The 20,226-nt window shown below is 48.6% G+C and overlaps 1 protein-coding gene across 2 annotated transcripts in view; it reads right to left on the bottom strand.

The window, feature by feature from the left end:
- Positions 1-20,226, bottom strand: part of nin (ninein (GSK3B interacting protein)) — an 85,133-nt gene that overhangs the window by 41,192 nt on the left and 23,715 nt on the right. For both annotated transcript variants that reach the window (XM_071366802.1, XM_071366803.1), the window contains exons 2-6: positions 18,453-18,662; positions 15,712-15,817; positions 9,872-10,038; positions 1,970-2,015; positions 626-801 (exon numbers count right to left, since the gene is read on the bottom strand). In XM_071366802.1, coding sequence (XP_071222903.1) covers positions 626-801; positions 1,970-2,015; positions 9,872-10,038; positions 15,712-15,817; positions 18,453-18,641 — 684 coding nt within the window. In that variant the 5' untranslated portion in view covers positions 18,642-18,662. The remainder of the gene's footprint in view (positions 1-625; positions 802-1,969; positions 2,016-9,871; positions 10,039-15,711; positions 15,818-18,452; positions 18,663-20,226) is intronic.

Here is a 20,226-nt window from a genome sequence, read left to right as displayed (position 1 = left end):
CATTGCTTCCACCTTACAGATCAGACCTGCTTCCAACATATTGCGTCCACCTTACAGATCAGACCTACTTCCACCATATTGCTTCCACCTTACAGATCAGACCTGCTTCCACCACATTGCTTCCACCTTACAGATCAGACCTGCTTCCAACATATTGCGTCCACCTTACAGATCAGACCTGCTTCCAACATATTGCTTCCACCTTACAGATCAGACCTGCTTCCAACATATTGCTTCCACCTTACAGATCAGACCTGCTTCCACCACATTGCTTCCACCTTACAGATCAGACCTGCTTCCACCACATTGCTTCCACCTTACAGATCAGACCTGCTTCCAACATATTGCTTCCACCTTACAGATCAGACCTGCTTCCAACATATTGCTTCCACCTTACAGATCAGACCTGCTTCCACCATATTGCTTCCACCTTACAGATCGGACCTGCTTCCACCATATTGCTTCCACCTTACAGGTCGGCAAACATGGAAGGATTAGGGCCAAGAGGATGGGGTGAGGTGTAAATTGGGACCAGCTGAGTCCAAAATGAACTTTGGTTGAATCCAAAATGGCACCCTAATCCACACTATAAAGATAAGGGTACCATTACAGTCTCTTTCCTCACCTCCAGGCCCAGGTGGTCACAGAGAGCCAGTAGCTCATGGTGGCTGGCACATCCATCCCAGGGCATAGCCAGTTCCTCGCAGGCCTCCCGAAACCTCTCCTCCAGGTGGTCTGAGAGGGGTGTGATAGAGACCCGCGGGGTGGAGGGTTCATCAGGGTTCCACAGGTGCAGCTGGCCTACACACACACACACACACACACACACACACACACACACACACACACACACACACACACACACACACACACACACACACACACACACACACACACACACACACACACACACACACACACACACTGATAAGACTTGACTTAAGACCCTGGCTCCCTGATCATAGGCGTTGAATGTCCTCCATCTCACTCCTATGATCAGGGTCAGGTCTACTTTGTTTTCATTTATTTATGTTCTCCCTAATTTCAGGACATCCAAATTGGTAGGTACAGTCTTGTCCCATCGCTGCAACTCCCCTACGGACTCGGGGAGAGGCGAAGGTCGAGAGCCGTGCGTCCTCCGAAACACGACCCTGGCCAAGCCGCACCGCTTCTTGACACACTGCTCGCTTAAACCGGAAGCCAGCCGCACCAATGTGTCGGAGGAAACACCGTACGGGCTGGCGCCCGAAGTCAGGTTTCCCGGTCGTGGCTGGCTGTGACACAGCCTGGGATCGAACCTGGGTCTGTAGTGACGCTTTAGACCGCTTCCTGCCACTCGGGAGGCCTGGGGTTCTGCTTGATAATGGAGATTCAGTTTACGTTCTAAACTCAAATGGAATCGACCCCAAAGCTGACTGAACGGCTATCTAGTGAAAGTGGTGAGTATCAAATAAAAAAATAAATGTTTTGTCACAGGTAGAGCACACAGCAGGTGTAAACAGTAGAGTGAAACGCTGACCTGTAAGCTTTTCCTTAAACGCAGTAACTTTACAATAAATGCAGTAACTTTACAATAAATGCAGTAACTTTACAATAAATTCAGTAACTTTACAATAAATTCAGTAACTTTACAATAAATGCAACAACTTTACAATAAATTCAGTAACTTTACAATAAATGCAACAACTTTACAATAAATACAAAAACTTTACAATAAACATTTTTTTTAAAACAATAAATACAGTAACTCTGCATTTATTGTAATTTTTTGCATTTATTGTAAAGTTACTGAATATATTGTAAAGTTACTGAATTTATTGTAAAGTTACTGAATTTATTGTAAAGTGACTGAATTTATTGTAAAGTTGTTGCATTTATTGTAAAGTGTTTGTATTTATTGTAAACACCTTACAATAAATGCAATAACTTTACAATAAATACAATAACTTTATCGTAACTTTACACCCACCTTCTGCCTCGTACTCTTCCGTTCCGCTTTCATGTGCATTCCAGCGCTGTTGAAGGAGGAAACAACAGCGTTAGTAAAACCACCGCGTTAAAACACCCAGACAAGACAACCTACTTTGTCGTGTGCTAGGCAGCAGTCTTCAAGACGTTGCTCTCTCTGTGGGGGGATAGAAGCAGGCAGGGTGTCCAACCAATAGGACAACAGAGCTATTGTGACGGCAGAGGCCCCTCTGATGGTCAAAGGTGAAGCTAGAGATGGTAAACCATAACAGAGAACTAAAGAGAGAGAGACCGTTCCCAAGCTGATTAAAACCCTCACAGTTGTCTTACTATGTTTCTCTCTCTCTCTCACCCTCTTTTTTTCAGTCTTTTTCGTAATCTATTTTAAGGACAATTCTCCAAGAGAGCCTATATTGACAAACAAAAAAAACGTTACATTTTGACTTGCACAATCTACATCCTAGACGTATGTATGCTGCATCACAAAAAATATAACGTCAATTTTTACAAACTAAAAGAGTCAAATCGGCTTTTATAATAAATATGATAAATAGCAGAAATAATAATCCCCAAGTTCCTATTTCTTGTGTTTGTCTGACGAGGAAGGAGGTTATTGGAGCGTAGTGATCTATTGCGCTGCATCCCAGGGACAGTAATCAGGCGTCCAAGACATCTATCGCCTGGGAGGGAAACACAGTGAAGGAATGAAGAACAGATGGTTCACTATACAACTCTCTATTCCATCACTGGGTATATAGGCATCTGTGAGGGAAAGGGTGGAGCTCATTGTTCCTCTGTCAGACCCCTAAAAAAGCCCCTCCCAGATCAGGAAGAGGCCCCTGACCCTTCCCCATCTGCTGGTGCACCAGGCTGGAGGCTGGGCATTGTTCACCCCAAATGGCACACAGGGCTCTGGTGAAAAGTAGTGCACTATGTAGGATGAAAGATAGTCCCCTATGTAGGATGAAAGGTAGTGCACTATGTAGAATGAAAAGTAGTGCACTATGTAGGATGAGAGATAGTGCCCTATGTAGGATGAAAGGTAGTGCACTATGTAGAATGAAAAGTAGTGTACTATGTAGGATGAAAACTAGTGCACTATGTAGGATGAAAGGTAGTGCACTATGTAGGATGAAAACTAGTGCACTATGTAGGATGAAAACTAGTGCACTATGTAGGATGAAAACTAGTGCACTATGTAGGATGAAATTTAGTGCACTACACCGATCTCAACAAACCATTTCTGTATTGACCTTGCTTTGTGCACAGGGGCATTGTCATGCTGAAACAGGAAAGGACCTTCCCCAAACTGTTGTCACAAAGTTGGAAGCACAGAATCATCTAGAATGTCATTGTATGCTGTAGTGTTAAGATTTCCCTTCACTGGAACTAAGGGGCCATGAACCATGAAAAACAGCCCCAGACCATTATTCCTCCTCCACCAAACTTTACAGTTGGCACAATGCATTGTGGCAGGTAGCGTTCTCCTGACATCCGCCAAACCCAGATTCGTCCATCAGACTGCCAGATGGTGAAGTGTAATTCATCACTCCAGAGAACGCATTTCCACGCTTGGCATTGCGCATGGTGATCTTAGGCTTGTGTGTGGCTGCCCGGCCATGGAAACCCATTTCACGAAGCTCCAGACGAACAGTTCTTGAGGCAGTTTGGAACTCGGTAGCAACTGAGGACAGGCGATTTTTACGCGCTACGACCTTCAGCGGTTCCATTCTGTGAGGCTGTGTGGCCTTCGCTGCTGATACGATGTTACTCCTTGACGTTTCCACTTCACAATAAGAGCACTTACAGTTGACCGGGGGGGGGGGGGGGGCAGCTTTAGCAGAGAAGGAATTTGACGAAACTGACTTGTTGGGTAATGGTGTGCTCCTATGACGGTGCCATGTTGAAAGTCACTGAGCTCTTCAGTAAGGCCATTCTACTGACAATGTCTGTCTATGGAGATTGCATGGCCGTGTGCTCGATTTTATACACTTGTCAGCAACGGGTGACAAGCCTGAAATAGGCGAACCTACTAACTTGAAGGGCTGTTCACATCCGGCTGTATATCTAGTGTTAGATCAGGATCAACCTTGTCATCAAGCAGCTTAAACCAGCACATTCTATAATGCTACCAAGAGATAAGATCTTCCCTAGCCCCTGGTCCCAGATCAGTTTGTGCCTTCTAACCAACTCCTACAGTCATTGTCACGCACCACTGGCAAAACAACACAAACAGATCTGGGACCAGGTAGATTATCCAGGGTGAAACTAGAAGATCAAGCAGCTGACCAGGGTTACAGCAGCACATATTCTAACATTATAACAACCTAATAGGTTCATCCTCTCCCATGACTCTCCCCATCTCTCTCTCTCTCCTCCTCCATCTCTCTCTCTCTCCTCTCCCATGACTCTCTCCCCATCTCAGTCTCTCCTCCTCCTCCTCCTCCATCTCTCTCTCTCTCTTCTCCCATGACTCTCTCCCCATCTCAGTCTCTCCTCCTCCTCCTCCTCCATCTCTCTCTCTCTCCTCTCCCATGACTCTCTCCCCATCTCAGTCTCTCCTCCTCCTCCTCCATCTCTCTCTCTCTCCCCATCTCAGTCTCTCCTCCTCCATCTCTCTCTCTCTCCTCTCCCATGACTCTCTCCCCATCTCTCTCTCTCTCCTCTCCCATGACTCTCTCCCCATCTCAGTCTCTCCTCCTCCTCCATCTCTCTCCCTCTCCTCTCCCATGACTCTCTCCCCATCTCAGTCACTCCTCCTCCTCCTCCTCCTCTCTCTCTCTCCTCTCCCCATCTCTCTCTCTCTCCTCTCCCATGACTCTCTCCCCATCTCAGTCTCTCCTCCTCCTCCTCCTCCATATCTCTCTCTCTCCTCTCCCATGACTCTCTCCCCATCTCAGTCTCTCCTCCTCCTCCTCCTCCATCTCTCTCTCTCTCCTCTCCCATGACTCTCTCCCCATCTCAGTCACTCCTCCTCCTCCTCCTCCTCCATCTCTCTCTCTCTCCTCTCCCATGACTCTCTCCCCATCTCAGTCACTCCTCCTCCTCCTCCTCCATCTCTCTCCCTCTCCTCTCCCATGACTCTCTCCCCATCTCAGTCTCTCCTCCTCCTCCTCCTCCTCCATCTCTCTCTCTCTCCTCTCCCCATCTCTCTCTCTCTCTCCTCTCCCATGACTCTCTCCCCATCTCAGTCACTCCTCCTCCTCCTCCTCCTCCATCTCTCTCTCTCTCCTCTCCCCATCTCTCTCTCTCTCTCCTCTCCCATGACTCTCTCCCCATCTCAGTCTCTCCTCCTCCTCCTCCATCTCTCTCTCTCTCCTCTCCCATGACTCTCTCCCCATCTCAGTCTCTCCTCCTCCTCCTCCTCCATCTCTCTCTCTCTCCTCTCCCCATCTCTCTCCCTCTCCTCTCCCATGACTCTCTCCCCATCTCAGTCTCTCCTCCTCCTCCTCCATCTCTCTCCCTCTCCTCTCCCATGACTCTCTCCCCATCTCTCTCTCCCCATCTCAGTCTCTCCTCCTCCTCCTCCTCCTCCATCTCTCTCCCTCTCCTCTCCCATGAATCTCTCCCCATCTCAGTCTCTCCTCCTCCTCCTCCATCTCTCTCTCTCTCCTCTCCCATGACTCTCTCCCCATCTCTCTCGCTCTCCTCTCCCATGACTCTCCCCATCTCTCTCTCTCCTCTCCCATGACTCTCTCCTCCTCATCCATGACTCTCTCTCCTCCTCATCCATGACTCTCTCTCGCCCTCTCTACTCTCCTCCAAGACTGTCTCTCTCTCTCTCTCTCTCTCCCCCCCCCCCCCACCCCTTAATTCTTTGCCAGCTGAAATCCCTGGCCTGTCTCAACATGAAGATGTGGAGGGGGATAAAACACTGTCGTTGCCTTGACCACCACAACACTGGCAGCATAGTGAGCACACACACACACACACACACACACACACACACACACACACACACACACACACACACACACACACACACACACACACACACACACACACACACACACACACACACACACACACACACACACACACAGCAAGGTTCAAAGTACCCTGGTTCCGATTCCGTGTACATACAGTAATATATTAGAGTCAATCATGTCCTGATGCTATTGCTAACATTTATTTTTATTTAACCAGGTAAGTCAGTTAAGAACACATTCTTATTTACAATGACGGCCTACTAGAAGGCAAAAGGCCTCCTGCGGGGACGGGGGCCTGGGATTAAAAATATAAATACAGGACAAAACATCACGACAATAGAGACACCACAACACTACATAAAGAGAGAACAAAGACAACAACACAGCATGGCAGCAACACATGACAACACAGCATGGCAGCAACACATGACAACACAGCATGGCAGCAACACATGACAACACAGCATGGCAGCAACACATGACAACACAGCATGGCAGCAACACATGACAACACAGCATGGCAGCAACACATGACAACACAGCATGGCAGCAACACATGGCAACACAGCATGGCAGCAACACATGACAACACAGCATGGCAGAAACACATGGCAACACAGCATGGCAGCAACACATGACAACACAGCATGGTAGCAATACATAACAACACAGCATGGTAACAACACATGACAACACAGCATGGCAGAAACACAACATGACAACACAGCATGGTAGCAACACATGACAACACAGCATGGCAGCAACACATGACAACACAGCATGGTAGCAACACATGACAACACAGCATGGCAGCAACACAACATGGCAGCAACACATGACAACACAGCATGGCAGCAACACATGACAACACAGCATGGCAGCAACACATGACAACACAGCATGGTAGCAACACATGACAACACAGCATAGCAGCAACACATGAGAACACAGCATGGCAGCAACACAACATGACAACAACATGGCAGCAACACATGACAACACAGCATGGCAGCAACACAACATGACAACAACATGGCAGCAACACATGACAACACAGCATGGTAGCAACACATGACAACACAGCATGGCAGCAACACAACATGACAACAACATGGCAGCAACACATGACAACACAGCATGGCAGCAACACATGACAACACAGCATGGCAGCAACACATGACAACACAGCATGGTAGCAACACAACATGACAACACAGCATGGCAGCAACACAACATGGTAGCAGGACAAAACATGGTACAAACATTATTGGGCACAAACAACAGCACAAAGGACAAGAAGGTAGAGACAACAATACATCACGCGAAGCAGCCACAACTGTCAGTGAGAGTGTCCCATGATTGAGTCTTAGAATGAAGAGATGGAGATAAAACTGTGCAGTTTGAGTGTTTCTTTGCAACTTGTTCCAGTCGCTAGCTGCACAGCTGAATCAATCTGTATAACAACAAAGGCCAACACATGTCCAGTTACTGTAGACAGGTGTTGACCTACAGTATCAGCAATGACAAAACAAGAGGTGCTATTTCTGTTGAAGTACAGTAATACCACACCATTGGGTATGAAGCGGGCCTCGGTTGATCATCTTAACTTCTCTGGTATACTTTAGCATCGCCGTTATTAATATATAGACAATTAATAGATAGACGTAGTTGAGAATAGCCAGAGAGGAACCTTGTTAGAGGAGTGTGTGTGTGTCTGTGTGTGTGTATGTGCGTGCGTGTCTACATTTCATTTAAAGATCTGGCATAGCACTAAGCTGATTATCTAAGAATAACACCAACACGCTCCTATCAGCCTTTAACCTTCAGCCTTCCTCCAGGCTACTGAGAAACACACAACATGCAAGGACAGAGAGAGACGAGGACAGAGAGAGAGGAGGACACAGAGAGAGACGAGGACAGAGAGACAGAGAGAGAGAGAGAGAGAGGACGACAGAGTGAGAGGAGGACACAGAGAGAGACGAGGACAGAGAGAGACAAGGACAGAGAAAGATGAGGACAGAGAGAGACGAGGACAGAGAGAGACGAGGACAGAGAGAGAGAGTCGAGGACAGAGAGAGAGAGACAAGAACAGAGAGAGAGAGACAAGGACAGAGAGAGAGAGAGAGAGAGATGAGGACAGAGAGAGAGACGAGGACAGATAGAGATGAGGACAGAGAGAAACGAGGACAGAGAGAGAGAGAGACGAGGACAGAGAGACGAGGACAGAGAGACGAGGACAGAGAGAGAGACGAGGACAGAGAGAGAGACGAGGACAGATAGAGATGAGGACAGAGAGAGAGAGACGAGGACAGACAGAGAGAGACAAGTACAGAGAGAGAGACGAGGACAGAGAGAGACAAGGACCGAGAGAGACAAAGACAGAGAAAGGCAAGGACAGCAGGTAACCCTGAGGTCTAGGCCCGTCTCCACAAAGCAGCCTTGTGGTACAGGCAGTTCCTGTTACAGCTCCTGGTACAGCTCCTGATGTTGTCTGATGTATCTATAATCCACGCTCAAAGTGCTTGACACGTAGAAAGCAGAGAGGAGATCATGGAACATGCAGAACAATATCGACTGTTGATTTAGTTAACAGGTTCCATGTCTTTATCATTGTGTAAAAGGACAACCGGAGTCCAAAAACGATGGTGCTGGTAGAACGTGGTGACACCGTGTGTGAAGAATAACAGCAAGAGTTGAAACTGAGGTGATGAATATTAGTATATCCCTCCCTCCATCCAATCATCCATCCATCCAATCATCCATCCATCCCTCCCTCCAATCATCCATCCATCCAATCATCCATCCCTCCCTCCATCCATCCCTCCCTCCAATCATCCATCCCTCCCTCAAATCATCCATCCCTCCCTCCAATCATCCCTCCATCCCTCCAATATCCATCCCTCCCTCCAATCATCCATCCATCCCTCCAATCATCCATCCCTCCCTCCAATCATCCATCCATCCATCCCTCCCATCATCCATCCATCCATCATCCATCCAATCATCCATCCATCCAATCATCCATCCCTCCCTCCAATCATCCATCCATCCCTCCCTCCAATCATCCATCCATCCATCCATCCAATCATCCATCCATCCATCCAATCATCCAATCATCCATCCATCCCATCCATCCATCCATCCATCCATCCAATCATCCATCCATCCATCCATCCATCCAATCATCCATCCATCCCTCCAATCATCCATCCCTCCCTCCAATCATCCATCCCTCCCTCCAATCATCCATCCATCCCTCCAATCATCAATCCATCCATCCATCCATCCATCCAATCATCCATCCATCCCTCCCTCCAATCATCAATCCATCCATCCATCCATCATCCATCCATCCAATCATCCACCCATCCATCCATCCATCATCCATCCATCCAATCATCCAATCATCCATCCATCCATCCAATCATCCATCCATCCCTCCAATCATCCATCCATCCATCATCCATCCATCCAATCATCAATCCATCCATCCATCCATCCATCCAATCATCCATTCATCTTCCATCCATCCATCCATCCATCATCCATCCATCCATCCATCCATCCATCCATCATCCATCCATCCATCCAATCATCAATCCATCCATCCATCCATCCATCCAATCATCCATTCATCTTCCATCCATCCATCCATCCATCCATCCATCCATCATCCATCCATCCATCCATCCATCCAATCATCAATCCATCCATCCATCCAATCATCCATCCATCATCCATCCATCCATCCAATCATCAATCCATCCATCCATCCATCCAATCATCCATTCATCTTCCATCCATCCATCATCCATCCATCCATCCATCCATCATCCATCCATCCATCCATCCATCCAATCATCAATCCATCCATCCATCCATCCATCCAATCATCCATTCATCTTCCATCCATCCATCCATCCATCCATCCATCCATCCATCCATCCATCCATTCTCAGTAGGTAGGTGTTTACCTCACGTTTCCTGGGCACAGTAGAGTCGTCATGATCTTCTGGGTCCCGTACTGTAGCGTTTGAGCTGACCGCCTCTGAGAAGTCTGTGATGGCGTCTATGAACTCTGGTGTAGAGTGTCGACCATAGCGCTTACTTCCCCGCACAAACTTAGCTTGGACTGGTGAGTCTGTGGAGAAGGAGAAGGTGATGAGAACGGTCCATAAAACATGTCATTAAATCACGTTTAATCCGTCTAAACTAAAAAAAGGCATAGGTTAAGTCCTGAGATTACAGACTAGTACTAAAACACTTGAAGTAGGCATTCTAGTTAAGTCAACAAGTTACTATATCATTGGTATATCTATATCTATATCCAAAGGTTCATCATTTAATAACCTACATTTTGTTCTGGTCAGGAGGAACAAAAAAAAACTTTATTAGGACACCGGGCTTTCAATGTTTTCACTTCCATTCAGACACAGACTGTGACTCAGAACACATTAGCTCAACGGACAGGGATTTGAAGTCATATTTAAGGTAGAGTGATTACCTGCTCCTAAAAGGTAACACGGATTGACCGCTCTCTAACTCTACGGCACCGATTTAGTAATCCTTCTTAAATAAGTCTTACCTGCCTCCTCTCTCTCTCTACCCTCTTTTGGCACGTTACTCCAAAGCCCAAGTTCATTCACAGCCTCACCAGTCTCTTTCCCCCTGGAGTCACCCTCCTCCTCTCCCCCCCTGGAGTCACCCTCCTCCCCTCTCCTCCCCCTGGAGTCACCCTCCTCCCCACTCCTCCCCTCTCTTCCTCCCTGGAGTCACCCTCCTCCCCCTGGAGTCACCCTCCTCCCCCCCCCCCCCCTGTAGTCACCCTCCTCCCCTCTCCCCCCCCCCACCTCCCCCTGGAGTCACCCTCCTCCCCTCTCCTCCCCCTGGAGTCACCCTCCTCCCCTCTCCCCCCCCCTCTTCTCCCCCTGGAGTCACCCTCCTCCCCCCTCCTCCCCTCTCTTTCCCCCTGGAGTCACCCTCCTCCCCTCTCCTCCCCCTGGAGTCACCCTCCTCCCCTCTCCCCCCCCCCCTCCTCCCCTCTCTTCCCCCTTGGAGTCACCCTCCTCCCCTCTCTTCCCCCTTGGAGTCACCCTCCTCCCCTCTCTTCCCCCTCGGAGTCACCCTCCTCCCCTCTCTTCCCCCTTGGAGTCACCCTCCTCCCCTCTCTTCCCCCTTGGAGTCACCCTCCTCCCCTCTCTTCCCCCTTGGAGTCACCCTCCTCCCTTCTCTTCCCCCTTGGAGTCACCCTCCTCCCCTCTCTTCCTCCCTGGAGTCACCCTCCTCCCCTCTCGGAGTCACCCTCCTCCCCTCTCTTCCTCCCTGGAGTCACCCTCATCCCCTCTCTTCCCCCTGGAGTCACTCTCCTCCCCTCTCCTCCCCCTGGAATCACCCTCCTCCCCTCTCTTCCCCCCTGGAGTCACCCTCCACCCCCTTCCTCCCCCCTGGAGTCACCCTCCTCCACTCTCTTCCCCCCTGGAGTCACCCTCCTCCCCTCTCCTCCCCCATGGAGTCCCTCTCCTCCCCCTTCCTCCCTCCCTGTCACACTGCCTGGTCTCTCCCTCCCCCTCCTCCTCCCTCCCTGTCACACTGCCTGGTCTCTCCCTCCCCCTCCTCCTCCCTCCCTGTCACACTGTCTGGTCTCTCCCTCCCCTTTCCTCCCTCTTCTCTCTGTCACACTGCCTGGTCTCTCCCTCCCTCCCTCCCCCTCCTCCCTCCCTCTCTGTCACACTGCCTGGTCTCCCCCTCCCCCCCCTCCTCCCTCTTCTCTCTGTCACACTGCCTGGTCTCCCCCTCCCCCTCCTCCTCCCTCCCTGTCACACTGCCTGGTCTCTCCCTCCCCCCTTCCTCCTCCCTCCCTCTCTGTCACACTGCCTGGTATCTCCCTCCCCCTCCTCCTCCCTCCCTGTCACACTGCCTGGTCTCTCCCTCCCCTTTCCTCCCTCTTCTCTCTGTCACACTGCCTGGTCTCTCCCTCCCCCCTTCCTCCTCCCTCTTCTCTCTGTCACACTGCCTGGTCTCTCCCTCCCCCCTCCTCCCTCTTCTCTCTGTCACACTGCCTGGTCTCCCCCTCCTCCCTCTTCTCTCTGTCACACTGCCTGGCAGGACTGTAGTTGAGTTTCTCTGCCCTCACTGACACTCATGTGGCTTAATACATCTGATCCGGTGAGAGCCAGACTGTAAACACAGAACAGCACCGTTTGAACACAGGAGTACAGCTTGTGTTACATCACAACCCAAACAGGGCACTTAAGGACTCTTCATTTTATACAATGCTTATTCAAGAGAGACAGAACAGATGCCGAACTGTATGGTCATAGGAATCTAAATACACGTCAAAGATAATGCATTGATTCCATGTCCCGTACCATATTCTATGTTCCGTACCATATTCTATGTTCCGTACCATATTCTATGTTCCGTACCATATTCCATGTTCCGTACCATATTCCATGTTCCGTACCATATTCCATGTTCCGTACCATATTCCATGTTCCGTACCATATTCTATGTTCCGTACCATATTCTATGTCCCGTACCATATTCCATGTTCCGTACCATATTCCATGTTCTGTACCATATTCTATGTTCCGTACCATATTCTATGTTCCGTACCATATTCTATGTTCCGTACCATATTCCATGTTCCGTACCATATTCCATGTCCCGTACCATATTCCATGTCCCGTACCATATTCCATGTCCCGTACCATATTCCATGTTCCGTACCATATTCCATGTTCCGTACCATATTCTATGTTCCGTACCATATTCTATGTTCCGTACCATATTCTATGTTCCGTACCATATTCTATGTTCCGTACCATATTCTATGTTCCGTACCATATTCTATGTTCCGTACCATATTCCATGTTCCGTACCATATTCTATGTTCCGTACCATATTCTATGTTCCGTACCATATTCTATGTTCCGTACCATATTCCATGTTCCGTACCATATTCCATGTTCCGTACCATATTCTATGTTCCGTACCATATTCCATGTTCCGTACCATATTCTATGTTCCGTACCATATTCTATGTTCCGTACCATATTCCATGTTCCGTACCATATTCCATGTTCCGTACCATATTCTATGTTCCGTACCATATTCTATGTTCCGTACCATATTCTATGTTCCGTACCATATTCTATGTTCCGTACCATATTCTATGTTCCGTACCATATTCCATGTTCCGTACCATATTCCATGTTCCGTACCATATTCTATGTTCCGTACCATATTCCATGTTCCGTACCATATTCTATGTTCCGTACCATATTCTATGTTCCGTACCATATTCCATGTTCCGTACCATATTCCATGTTCCGTACCATATTCTATGTTCCGTACCATATTCTATGTTCCGTACCATATTCTATGTTCCGTACCATATTCCATGTTCCGTACCATATTCCATGTTCCGTACCATATTCCATGTTCCGTACCATATTCTATGTTCCGTACCATATTCCATGTTCCGTACCATATTCCATGTTCCGTACCATATTCCATGTTCCGTACCATATTCTATGTTCCGTACCATATTCTATGTTCCGTACCATATTCCATGTTCCGTACCATATTCTATGTTCCGTACCATATTCCATGTTCCGTACCATATTCCATGTTCCGTACCATATTCCATGTTCCGTACCATATTCTATGTTCCGTACCATATTCCATGTTCCGTACCATATTCCATGTTCCGTACCATATTCCATGTTCCGTACCATATTCCATGTTCCGTACCATATTCTATGTTCCGTACCATATTCCATGTTCCGTACCATATTCCATGTTCCGTACCATATTCCATGTTCCGTACCATATTCTATGTTCCGTACCATATTCCATGTTCCGTACCATATTCTATGTTCCGTACCATATTCCATGTTCCGTACCATATTCCATGTTCCGTACCATATTCCATGTCCCGTACCATATTCCATGTTCCGTACCATATTCCATGTTCCGTACCATATTCTATGTTCCGTACCATATTCCATGTTCCGTACCATATTCCATGTTCCGTACCATATTCTATGTTCCGTACCATATTCTATGTTCCGTACCATATTCCATGTTCCGTACCATATTCCATGTTCCGTACCATATTCCATGTTCCGTACCATATTCTATGTTCCGTACCATATTCCATGTTCCGTACCATATTCCATGTTCCGTACCATATTCCATGTTCCGTACCATATTCCATGTCCTGTACCATATTCTATGTTCCGTACCATATTCCATGTCCCGTACCATATTCTATGTTCCGTACCATATTCCATGTTCCGTACCATATTCTATGTTCCGTACCATACGTGCAACGATGACAGTTCAAAAACTCATAAAATTTGATTTTGCTATTCACAAGAAGCATTGCCTGATGTGAACCATGCCTCGAACAAAAGAGATCTCAGAAGACCTAAGATTACGAATTGTTGACTTGCATAAAGCTGGAAAGGGTTAAAAAAGTATCTCTAAAAGCCTTGATGTTCATCAGTCCACGGTAAGACACATTGTCTATAAATGGAGAAAGTTCACCACTGTTGCTACTCTCCCTAGGAGTGACCGTCCTGCAAAGATGACTGCAAGAGCACAGCGCAGAATGCACAATGAGGTTAAGAAGAATCTTAGTGTCAGCTAAAGACTTACAGAAATTTCTGGAACAAGCTAACATCTCTGTTGACGAGTCTACGATACGTAAAACACTAAACAAGAATGGTGTTCATGGGAGGACACCACGGAAGAACTGCTGTCCAAAAAAAACATTTCTGCACGTCTGAAGTTTTCAAAAGAGCACCTGAATGTTCCACAGCGCTACTGGCAAAATATTTTGTGGACAGATGAAACTGCAGATGAGTTGTTTGGACGGATCACGCAACACTATGTGTGGAGAAAAAAAGGCACAGCACACCAACATCAAAACCTCATCCTCAACTGTAACGTATGATGGAGGGAGCATCATGGTTTGGGGCTGCTTTGCTGCCTCAGGGCCTGGACAGCTTGCTATCATCGACAGAATAATGAATTCCCAAGTTTATCAAGACATTTTGCAAGTGAATGTAAGGCTATCTGCCCGCCAATTGAAGCTCAACAGAAGTTAGGTGATGAAACAGGACAACAACCCATTAGACAAATGTAACAACAGAATGGCTTCTGGAGTGGCCCAGTCAGAGTCCTGACCTCAACCCGATTGAGATGCTGTGGCATGACCTCAAGAGAGCAGTTCACACCAGACATCCCAAGAATATTGCTGAACTGTAACAGTTTTGTAAAGAGGAATGGTCCAAAATTCCTCCTGACCGTTGTGCAAGTCTGATCCACAACTACAGAAAACATTTGGTTGAGTTTATTGCTGCCAAAGGAGGGTCAACTAGTTATTAAATCCAAGGGTTCACATACTTTTTCCAACCTGCACTGTGAATATTTACACAGTGTGATCAATAAAGAGATGAAAACATATAATTGTTTGTGTGTTATTAGTTTAAGCAGACTGTGTTTGTCTGTTGTTGTGACCTAGATGAAGATCAGATCACATTTGATGACCAATTCATGCAGAAATCCAGGTAATTCCAAAGGGTTCACATAACTGTGTTCTTCCCACTGTACATCCAATAATAAGCACTGAGCTCTGTTGACAAAGCGATGCAGGTTTCTCCTAAAAGCTAAGGCATTGTCAAGAGAGAGAGGTCACATGCTTGGGAGACAGAGGACGTGAGATCAAGGACCAATGAGGGTTTGTGAGTCGAGGAAGCTATATTGTTGAACAGTGACATCTTTCAGAGTTCCACTCCTTCCTTACCTGGTGATAGAGGAGCACGTGCTGTCTCCTGACTGGGTTCAAGTGTTGCTGCTATGCTCGTTGATAACACCAGAATCAGGGCATTCTTGAACTGGTCAAAACCAACCTGCAACACAAAATACAACATTTTGCAATGAGACACAACAGTTTTTCCTGAATGTTCTCCCACAATAACATGCAGGGTGTTCAACAAGTAGGAAAGACAAAACATTACTCAGATAATAAAATATTGGTCATGAAATTCCTAACATTGAATTGCATTGAATCCTGTGAATGCAGGATGGAGGACGGGGGGTGTCCCTGGACGACATGTCTAGGGAGATGGAGGACGGGGGTGTCCCTGGACGACATGTCTAGGGAGGAGGAGGGGGGTGTCCCTGGATGACATGTCTAGGGAGGAGGAGGAGGGGGGTGGCCCTGGACGACATGTCTAGGGAGGAGGAGGACGAGGGTGTCCCTGGACGACATGTCTAGGGAGGAGGACGAGGGTGTCCCTGGACGACATGTCTAGGGAGATGGAGGAGGGGGGTGGCCCTGGACGACAAGTCTAGGGAGGTGGAGGAGGGGGGTGTCCCTGGATGACAAGTCTAGGGAGGAGGAGGGGGGTGTGCCTGGATGACATGTCTAGGGAGGAGTTGGGAGGACACCCTTCTGAAGCAGCTGCTGGCCCTTTTCCAACAGTTATGCAGATTCTCTTTGTGTTGCCATGCGGATTCCTTTCTTGCTTTATTGTTTCTGGTCCTTTATTGTTGAGGGGTAGCCTGGGCCTTTATTGTTGAGGGGTAGCCTAGTCCTTTATTGTTGAGGGGTAGCCTGGGCCTTTATTGTTGAGGGGTAGCCTGGGCCTTTATTGTTGAGGGGTAGCCTGGGCCTTTATTGTTGAGGGGTAGCCTGGGCCTTTATTGTTGAGGGGTAGCCTGTGCCTTTATTGTTGAGGGGTAGCCTGGGCCTTTATTGTTGAGGGGTAGCCTAGGCCTTTATTGTTGAGGGGTAGCCTGGTCCTTTATTGTTGAGGGGTAGCCTGGGCCTTTATTGTTGAGGGGTAGCCTGGGCCTTTATTGTTGAGGGGTAGCCTGGGCCTTTATTGTTGAGGGGTAGCCTGGGCCTTTATTGTTGAGGGGTAGGTCGCCGAACATCTCATTCCAAAATCATGGGCATTAATATGGAGTTGGTCCCCCCCCTCTTTGCTGTTATAACAGCCTCCACTTGTCTGGGAAGGCTTTCAACTAGATGTTGGAACATTGCTGCGGGGACTTGCTTCCATTCAGCCACAAGAGCATTAGTGAGATTGGGTACTGATGTTGGGCGATTAGGCCTGGCTTGTACCGTAACCGACCCGTGACCTCAATACGTACCTGGGTTTGGTGAATCGCCACACCCCTAGTTATGAGTAATGTGGGCTTATTTTGGGGGAATCCATCCACCCAACCATACAAAGTAACTCATAGGCTACCTGCCACATTTTGGCGGTGGGCAGTTATGAGTGAATTTTACCATTAATAAAATTGAAGAGATATTTTATTTTGACCAGACATGGAGGATACACGATAACAAAAGATTTAAACAAAGGCCTTCCTATTTCAGGCCGAACAAAGCAAGGAGGGCATTTTCCTCATCAAGCACCCTCTCAAACAGACACACTTCACTTGTGAATGTTGATTAGCCTGGTTGTTATGACAACAGACACCTGGGATGAGAAGGCCAATGAAAGGGTCTAATTTCTCTCTAAAACAAGACAGCTAACAAAGCACCAGGAGACTGGCCCTGGTTCCCTGCCTGACTGGCTCCCTGGCTGACTGGCTCCCTGGTTGACTGGCTCCCTGGTTGACTGGCTCCCTGGTTGACTGGCTCCCTGGTTGACTGGCTCCCTGGTTGACTGGCTCCCTGGTTGACTGGCTCCCTGGTTGACTGGTTCCCTGGTTGACTGGCTCCCTGGTTGACTGGCTCCCTGGCTGACTGGCTCCCTGGTTGACTGGCTCCCTGGTTGACTGGCTCCCTGGCTGACTGGCTCCCTGGTTGACTGGCTCCCTGGTTGACTGGCTCCCTGGCTGACTGGCTCCCTGGTTGACTGGCTCCCTGGTTGACTGGCTCCCTGGCTGACTGGCTCCCTGGTTGACTGGCTCCCTGGTTGACTGGCTCCCTGGTTGACTGGCTCCCTGGCTGACTGGCTCCCTGGCTGACTGGCTCCCTGGTTGACTGGCTCCCTGGTTGACTGGCTCCCTGGTTGACTGGCTCCCTGGCTGACTGGCTGACTGGCTCCCTGGTTGACTGGCTCCCTGGTTGACTGGCTCCCTGGCTGACTGGCTCCCTGGCTGACTGGCTCCCTGGTTGACTGGCTCCCTGGCTGACTGGCTCCCTGGCTGACTGGCTCCCTGGCTCCCTGGCTGACTGGCTCCCTGGCTGACTGGCTCCCTGGTTGACTGGCTTGGGCATTATGCCCTATAGGATGAAGACAGAGTAGCCTATATCCTGAGCTGTGGCCGGTGGAGGGGGTTTACCCTGCCAGTGAACGAAAAACACCAGTTAGTTAACATTAGTTAACATTAACACTAACTTAACGCTGACCAGAGTTGTAGCAGGGTCGTATTCATTAGTGCACACCATTGCAAAACATAAACAAAATGTTTTACAACAACAACAAAACTAAATAAAGTTTGTTATTAGACAAGTTCTGGAAGTCCCTCCCTGTTTCAGTCCGTTCTCTTCCAACCCTAATGAACAGGCCTGGTGTAGGGGCTTACCCTGCCAGTGAGTCTGTCCTGGTTCTGCAGCAGGGCATGGAGCAGTGCGGGGGTGGAATCCTCCAGGTGCAGGGCCTGGCACAAGTCAGATAGCTCCTCGGGGCACAGCGACCCGGCGCCGCTGGCGTCGAAACTCTCAAAGACCTCCTTCAGACGCTCCTCGTACTGATCCTGCTGGCCGTCATCCATCCCATAGGACAGCACCCTGCCCTGGAGAGAGTTAGCACAGTTATAGGACAGTACCCTGCCCTGGAGACAGAGTTAGCACAGTTATAGGACAGCACCCTGCCCTGGAGACAGAGTTAGCACAGTTATAGGACAGCACCCTACCCTGGAGACAGAGTTAGCACAGTTATAGGACAGCACCCTACCCTGGAGACAGAGTTAGCACAGTTACAGGACAGCACCCTGCCCTGGAGACAGAGTTAGCACAGTTATAGGACAGCACCCTGCCCTGGAGACAGAGTTAACACAGTTAAAGGACAGCACCCTGCCCTGGAGACAGAGTTAACACAGTTAAAGGACAGCACCCTGCCCTGGAGACAGAGTTAACACAGTTAAAGGACAGCACCCTGCCCTGGAGACAGAGTTAACACAGTTAAAGGACAGCACCCTGCCCTGGAGACAGAGGTAACACAGTTAAAGGACAACACCCTGCCCTGGAGACAGAGTTAACACAGTTAAAGGACAGCACCCTGCCCTGGAGACAGAATTAACACAGTTATAGGACAGCACCCTGCCCTGGAGACAGGGTTAGCACAGTTAAAGGACAGCACCCTGCCCTGGAGACAGAGTTAGCACAGTTATAGGACAGCACCATGCCCTGGACAGAGTTAGCACAGTTATAGGACAGCACTCTGCCCTGAACACACACAGAGAGTGAGATAAAGATCTCTCTCTCTCCTACCCCTCGCCCTCTCTCTATATACACTCAGCAAAAAAAGAAACATCCCTTTTTCAGGACCCTGTCTTTCAAAGATAATTTGTAAAAATTCAAATAACTTCACAGATCTTCATTGTAAAGGGTTTAAACACTGTTTCCCATGCTTGTTCAATGAACCATATACAATTAATGAACATGCACCTGTGGAACGGTCGTTAAGACACTAACAGCTTACAGACGGTAGGCAATTAAGGTCACAGTTATGAAAACTTAGGACACTAAAGAGGCCTTTCTACTGACTCTAAAAAACACCAAAAGAAAGATGCCCAGGGTCCCTGCTCATCTGTGTGAACGTGCCTTAGGCATGCTGCAAGGAGGCATGAGGACTGCAGATGTGGCCAGGGCAATAAATTGCAATGTCCGTACTGTGAGATGCTTAAGACAGCGCTACAGGGAGACAGGACGGACAGCTGATCGTCCTCGCAGTGGCAGACCACGTGTAACAACACCTGCACAGGATCGGTACAGCCGAACATCACACCTGGGAGACAGGTACAGGATGGCAACAACAACTGGCCGAGTTACACCAGGAACGCACAATCCCTCCATCAGTGCTCAGACTGTCCGCGATAGGCTGAGAGAGGCTGGACTGAGGGCTTGTAGGCCTGTTGTAAGGCAGGTCCTCACCAGACATCACCGGCAACAACGTTGCCTGTGGGCACAAATCCACAGTCGCTGGACTAGACAGGACTGGCAAAAAGTGCTCTTCACTGACGAGTCACGGTTTTGTCTAATCAGGGGAGATGGTCGGATTCACGTTTATCGTCGAAGGAATGAGCGTTACACCGAGGCCTGTACTCTGGAGCGGGATCGATTTGGAGGTGGAGGGTC

This window comes from Salvelinus alpinus, chromosome 25 (assembly GCF_045679555.1).
Source record: "Salvelinus alpinus chromosome 25, SLU_Salpinus.1, whole genome shotgun sequence".
Classification (NCBI taxonomy): domain Eukaryota; kingdom Metazoa; phylum Chordata; class Actinopteri; order Salmoniformes; family Salmonidae; genus Salvelinus; species Salvelinus alpinus.
Note: the sequence above shows the minus strand (reverse complement) of the source record. Positions and strands in the feature narration are given on the sequence as shown.